Source organism: Rhinopithecus bieti, unplaced genomic scaffold (assembly GCF_001698545.2).
Source record: "Rhinopithecus bieti isolate Rb0 unplaced genomic scaffold, ASM169854v2 scaffold_44986, whole genome shotgun sequence".
Taxonomy (NCBI): domain Eukaryota; kingdom Metazoa; phylum Chordata; class Mammalia; order Primates; family Cercopithecidae; genus Rhinopithecus; species Rhinopithecus bieti.
In genome coordinates this window covers 88,037-95,170 of record NW_016817961.1, presented here as the reverse complement: position 1 = coordinate 95,170, position 7,134 = coordinate 88,037, and the positions used below count along the sequence as shown (strand labels likewise).

The 7,134-nt window shown below is 46.2% G+C and overlaps 1 protein-coding gene across 1 annotated transcript in view; it reads right to left on the bottom strand.

Annotated features, from left to right (window-relative positions):
- Positions 1-326: 326 nt before the first annotated feature.
- Positions 327-7,134, bottom strand: part of B4GALT1 (beta-1,4-galactosyltransferase 1) — a 65,468-nt gene continuing 58,660 nt past the window's right edge. The window contains exons 4-6 of the mRNA XM_017856515.1: positions 5,784-5,906; positions 3,485-3,589; positions 327-3,285 (exon numbers count right to left, since the gene is read on the bottom strand). Coding sequence (XP_017712004.1) covers positions 3,153-3,285; positions 3,485-3,589; positions 5,784-5,906 — 361 coding nt within the window. The 3' untranslated portion in view covers positions 327-3,152. The remainder of the gene's footprint in view (positions 3,286-3,484; positions 3,590-5,783; positions 5,907-7,134) is intronic.

Here is a 7,134-nt window from a genome sequence, read left to right as displayed (position 1 = left end):
GGTATCTGCTGAAAATAGGAGAATGTGGCCTGAGAACTGCTAGGGGAAAAAAATTCTACTTTGAAATGGCACTAGCTACATGTAGTGAGTACTTGTGAGGCATCAGTCATTGTTTTAGAAATATCGTCACTTTTAAGCCTCAAGAAAGTTCCTATGTGTTATTATTCCCATTTTACAGATAAGAGAATGAAGTTCAGATGGGGAAATGTCTGATTCCAGGGAGGCATGTGTATTTGTGTGGGTCACAGACCGGGGAAAGACCCTGACCCCACCCCATCCCACAGCCATGACACCCCTTACACCTGGCAAAGAGAAACCACCTGCAGTTACAAAGATAGGGTCATTTATTCACGTTATATTATTGAATTTTAAAGGCAAAAATACAGTTCTGTTTTGAACACCAAGGTCAGACACAGCCCCCTTCACAATGGTAAATACACACATTTGCATACACAGGAAATCAAAATACACAGCACAACAGGTTTCTGGGACATGAAAGCCATCATCCTGGCTATGCAGAGCCCCTGCCCCCAGCCTGGCAGTCAACAGAGGGCCCTGTCCGGGCTGAGGGCCAGCACAGCATCTCCTTTACCCTCCTGTGCCACCTCTGCCCTCTCTGATCTTTCCCAAAGGCCAGTTCACACAGGGTCACCAGCAACAGCATGCACAGAAACAGAGAAGGGCGCAGTACATGACAACTTCATGGTCGTAACTCCCAGGAGAAGGAAATGCTCCCTGAACCCCCAGCCCTGGAATCCCCAGTAAGGAAACAGGACCTGCGGCATCTCACAGACCAGGCAAACGTCCAGGCCTAACTGGGCCCTGGCTGTGCCTTGGGCCCATGTGGGCCCATGAGAGCACTACGTCAGCAAATGAGGGGAGCAGTATTTCCCTTGGTTCTGAGAACGAACCACATATTTGACTACTTGACATAAATGAGAAGGTAAAAAAAAAAAAAAAAAAAAGAAGAAGAAGAAAAGGTAGATTTGGTTTTAAGAGTAAAGTAACACAGAAGTTACCACTCAGGGCATTTGTTTGCTTTCTTTTAAGGCACTTTGGAAAAGTCAGGATCTGTGGGCCGAAAGAGAGGCCTTCATTCTTTGTATTTCCCAAAACTCCCTCTCAATGCAGTCATTTCTAGTTTTAATAACATTCTTGGTATAGAGTGGGGAACTGACAGAGAAATACTTTTTGCATAGTCCAACTGCTTCTGCAATGGAAAATAATTTTTAACCAATACAAAGGCTTCTGGAAAAAGAACCAAGTTAGCATCTGAGATGCTCAAAGCAGTAAAGGCACAGAAAAGACTGGGGCCAGGCACCAGCTCAGCCTCCACACTGAGGGCTGGTACCCAGGAGGGCAGTGGTTTGGGGTCTGCCATGAGCACAAGGCTCAACCCTGGGATTAGGCAGCTGAATCTTGGGAACTGAGCCCAGGCTGGATCTGGCAAAGGCGCTCAGTGGTAGGAAGTGCCTTGCACCATCTCATCCCAGGTGGCTCAATAGCTCCCAGCAGAGGTGGGTTTGTGACAGACAGCCCTGTGGGTGGGAGCCTCAACTGAGGTGGGAGCACCTGCTGAAAACCTGAGGTGGAACAGGAGGCTTTAGGCACCGAAGTTCTTGGGAGGGCATCAGGGTGTGGGTTCGGCTGAACTTCTTTCTAGATCACTAATTAAAAGGCACATTCATGCTGGGGAATGGATAGTCTGTTTGACCCTGAGTGCCACAGTCAAGTTTTAGGGGACAGGCAAGAGGCAAAGGAACAAAAAGGGAGAGGAAGGAAGGAATGAGAAAGGCAGGGGAAAAGAGGAAGGAGGAAGAAGGAGAACTGGTAACATAGGGTGGGCCAGAAAGTGTGGCTAGCAGAGCCTCTGAGGGAGGTGGCCCCCACCAGAACAGAGGCTCCCTCCGCCTGGGGAGGTACAAAGGGCTGGTAAACAACCTGACTGCTGTTATTTACAACCCCCCAGCCAAGGGGCCTGAGGGGTCAGTCTAAGGAGGCTGAGGCTCCCTCTGCCCTGCCCACCTGGGGAGGGTTGGGGAAGTGGGGAGCTGCACAGTAGGGGCAGAGGCTTCTGTCTCCCAGGTATCCGCCCCAAGGTCTGGCAGGATAATGCTGACCGGGAGGCCTTGCCTGCCAAGGGGCCAGAGGGTGATTTTGCTCTTGAGAAGACCTGGCCTGCCAGCTAAATCATAGGCCTATTTGTGGCCACTACAGCATCTATTTATTTATTTTTTCCCTAAAAAATGCTCAATCCCCTCCCCATATTTAAAACACTACAATAAAAATACATAGGAAATTCAAGTTTACATAGCATGCCAAGAAAAATAAATGTCATGACTTAACATTAAACAGCTATGCAAATTTGGATCAACACAAAATCAAGCTAGATCATAATTAGAACTCAATCTGTTCTTTCTTTAAAATACTACAAACTGCTATTTAAAAAAAAGAACAAAAAAACTTTACATTCAGAAATCAGACAATCTGGAGATCGGTCACTGAATGTGAGGACACCCAAGGCTTTTGCTCTGATGCTAGAGTTGCCTTGGAATCCACACATTAGTAGGACAAAAGGTCCAAGGCTCAAGTTTTAAAATCCTTTTGCTAAGAAAAGACATATGCACAGTGATTGTAATAGTTGCATACCACTGAAAGAAGTGGGTGAGGGGAGGACGTAACATTAAGAATGGTTGAAATTTTGTTTTCTGTTAAATTACAACTACCAAAATACCACACCAATCCAATTTTAGCAGCACTCTCCAAATTTTCACGAAGTAATAAGAACCATAATTTAAAGAAAAATTCTAACCTATTTCACAACAATTTAGCAGTTCTATCACCGGGAATGTATTCCACGGCCACCAAATTTTGGGATGTGTACAGTTCTGACTCTGGGGTGACACTGCGAACACACCAAGAAACCCCCAAAGGCACAAACACCTTGCAGAGCTAAGAAGTCACAAGCCGAGCCAAGTTGGGGGCAAAATGTCCCACTCGTCCTGGTCATCTGGAAAGCCATCTGAATGATGAGCGAAGGGGACCTATCACTCAGACTGGTAAAAATGAGAGGGACCAGCCCAGCAGATTGGCAGAGACACACAGCAGAGGTCCCTGGCTAATTTCAGGTCTCTTATCCGTGTACCGAAACGCTAGCTTGGTATCCCGATGTCCACTGTGATTTGGGTATACAATGGGTATCTCTGTACATCCAGCACCTGGTAGGTGAGTGAGTTCAAACCATCAGAGAGCATTGTCTCCTTTGTGTGTGCAATTCGGTCAAACCTACAAGGAAAAGAGCACAAGGAGATGGTCTCAAAACAAAAATCTTAAGAAGAAACCATTACACGTACTTCCTCCTCCCTCTCCACCGTAACCTGACCACCTCAATTTCCCTCTAGGCCCAGAGCCCTCTGCAGAGCCTCAGACCTGCAGCCTACCTCATCCTAAAGGGGGAAGGAGTATGAATAAACACAGAACGCACCTCTGAGGATTAGGTTCATTTTTCTTGTCTCTTGAGTGGCGGATCATGCGACACCTCCCGACCACAGCATTTGGGCGAGATATAGACATGCCTCTAAAAACTAATCTGCAAAGCGTAAGGGGAAAGTCATTATCACAGAGCTGCCATATACTTGGCCTGATAGCCCTGGCTGCAAGACTGTTGCTCCATCCACCATCATCCTTGCTGTTCTCACTCAGCCCACAACCCAGCATCATGCCAGAACCCAGCCCAGCATGACCCTGGTTAAAACTCACATTCCTACTCCATGTCCTTTTACAACTGGTTCTGCAGTTTGTGGTGTTGACTATCATGTGCCAGACACTGGGGACGTCTGCCCCACAGAACATACAGGGTGAATGCCTCAAACATAGGGCCTTCAGGACCAGGATGGAGGTGAGAAGAGGAAGATGAGGTTGGAGACACAGAGGAAGAAGCACAGAATTTGTAAACTCTGCCGGAGCAAACCTAGGCAGAGTCCAGCTGAGGATGAACAGGTATCTGCCAGAGCATTTTGGGCAGCCAGGATGACACAGGCAAAGGTATGGAAGTGAGAGCAAGCCTAGTGCCCTCAGGGAGCAATATAAGGAGCAATATAAGCTCCTAGGTGATAAGGGTCTGGGGTAGGATGTGGCAGGTGATGGGCTGAAAAGGGCAAGGCTAAATTACAGAGGCCTTCTCAGAGCATCCCACAAATGGTTGCCAGTATCTGAAAGGGGACTAATATACAATATTTCCAAAATGTTTTTAGTCATGGGGAAGTCTCTCTGGAAAGTAGTATAAGAATGGAGGGCTTCAGAACATGTGGGAAAAGGCAGAAAAAAACAAATGGAGGGCTGAGAACAAGACTAGAGGCAGCCGGAACAGGGTGGAGGATTCTGTGTTGGTCCAAGGAAAAGGAATGAGGACCAAAATGAAACCCTGGAGAGCAGAACAGCAAAATTAGTTAAGGGGCAGAACTGGTTGATTCCAGACCACTTAAACATTCCTGGCCTTGCCTGGCACACAGTAAGTAGGTGTATAATAAGTGTTAGATCCTTTATCTTTCAAGAAAGTTGCTCCACACACCACCCATCCTTCTAGTGCCACCGCCTTAGCATGGGACTAGATGCCTGTGGACGCTCCCTCCCTCCCCCCAGCTGTTCTGACCATTCAGCCCTGTGGTATCCTGTCAGCCCTGCACACTGTCATATCGGTCCAGACCGTCTGCCCAGGAGTGCCTCTGTGGAAGCAGGTTTGCTTCTGTCTGGACCCTATGTCCAGGTTTTCAGTGTCCTAGGCCTGCCTGGCACAGTCCTCTGTATGCAGCAGACATTCAATATGCACACACTTGATACTCCATCTACATACTCTAAAATTGGAGTTTTCTTCAAGGTTTATATTGAAGATGTGGGTCTCTGTTAAGTTTGCACACAATGATAACTTGAATGACTTGGGTGTTGCTCTGACAGACACTTTCTGTTAACTGGTACTCCAATTCAGAAAGGCTGCACCAAGGTGTATTCTGATATTAAACTCAGTAATGAGTTCAGACTGGCTCCTGGAGAAGGTGCTCATCGGTGGCTGGTGGGGTTGAAACCTCTATGGCCAGAGGACTGAGCAGAATGTTCTTTCAAATGCTACTGATAGATGTTTTTTAACACTGTAAATGATAACCCACATCATAAAGATTTATAATCACTTATATAAGTGATTATATAAGTACTATAATCACTTATAGTACTATATAATATCCATGTTGACTAGCAGCTTAAAATTCTGTCCCAGGATGTGGATGGGACAGAACTGACCAGGCCATAATGGTTGCTGGGGCTGGATAGGTCCTCAAAGGTTTATTATACTACAGTATCGCTTTTGTACATGTGAAAAATACTCCAAAATAAAAATATAACACAAAGCTTCTGTGAAGACAGTTAGGATTCTGCTCAAGGAAACTTGTTTCACAGTGAAAGGGGACCACAATGAGATAAGGGATTTTTACAAAGGACATTTGTTTACTCCTTGAGTATAAAACGGCATGTGGCAAGTCAAAGTAAACTTGCCCCGTCACTTGGCTCCCATTTGACATTTTTCCAGGCTGATACAAAAATCTCAGAAACTCATTTTCCTACAGATCCCGTTTAGCACCTACAGGACCTGTATGAAGCCACACCTAAGAATGTGGGCTGAGTGGGGGTGCATCACATCTGAGGGTCAGTCCTTGCGGAACAACCAAGCATTGATTCAAAAACTGGAAGTGAAGGTTGACAGAGGAGAAAGATATCTAAGTTATGACCATTACCTGTTAAAAATGTCATCATCTTCTCCTCCCCAGCCCCAATAATTATTAGGAAATCCATTGATGGTGAGAAACTGTTGTTTACTTAGAGCAGAGACACCTCCAAAATACTGAACATAAGGTAGGCTGGAGGAAAGAAGAAAAAGCAGTGGTTAGTTAAGTTCTGACATCCCCAAAATAAAGCCTGCTAAGAACATAAACACTTTTAAAGTTACTCTTTTTGCTTCTGTAGAGTTCTTTTTTTTTTTGAGACGGTCTTGCTCTGTCGCCAGACTGGAGTGCAGGGACGCGATCTAGGCTCACTGCAACTTCCACCTCCTGGGTTCATCAAGTAATTCTCCTGCCTCAGCCTCCCGAGGAGCTGGGACTACAGGTGCCCACCACCACGCCTAGCTAATTTTTGTATTTTTAGTAAAGACAGGGTTTCACCATGTTGGCCAGGACGGTCTTGATCTCTTAAACTCATGATCCGCCTGCCTCGGCCTCCCAAGTGCTGGGATTACAGTTGTTAAGACACCAAGCCAGGTTTTTTTTTTTTTTTTTTTTTTTGAGAGAGAGTCTCGCTCTGTAGCCCAGGCCGGAGTGCAATGGCTTGATCTCGGCTCACCGCAACCTCCGCCTCCCAGGTTTTCAAGTGATTCTCCTGTCTCAGCCTCCCAAGTAGCTGGGACTACAGGCATGTGCCACCACGCCCGGCTAATTTTTGTATTTTTAGTAGAGACGGGGTTTCACCGTATTGGTCAGGCTGGTCTCAAACTCCTGACCTCAGGTGATCCACCCACCTTAGCCTCCCAAAGCGCTGGGATCACAGGCGTGAGCCACCACGCCCAGCCTCTCTAGAGTTTTTTGATGGTGGGTGGGGTGGGAGGGAGCAGTTATGAGGGTTTTGTCTGTTTTGCTTTTGTATCAGGGCTCAGATGACCTTATATTAGACACAGATATCAAAAAGTATGATCTTCCTCTTTCCACAACACAGCGCTGTTTCTGTGGTTATGTAGAAAGTTAGTCAGTGACAAGGGCAGGCCTAAGCCCAGTTCTTCCTGAGTGGCTCAGGAATCTGCTTCCCCTGTGCTCTGTTCCTGCACATGAAGTTCTTATTCGAGAGCTCCTGGAATCTGAGATTGTTTTAGAGCCTCCCTGTACCCACCCAGTCACGGCCCCCCTTCCACACCCATCCTATTGACCAATCTAGCTTTCATGCTTGCAAAGGCATACTGACTAGAACACCGACCCTAACAGTTGAGGCAGTGTTTCTGGAAACTTGCTAAAATAAAAATTCTTTGAAACTTCGGACTTTATCCTGATTTAGCAAAATGTATAATGATGAACGTATGTTTTTTTTTTTTTTTTTTTT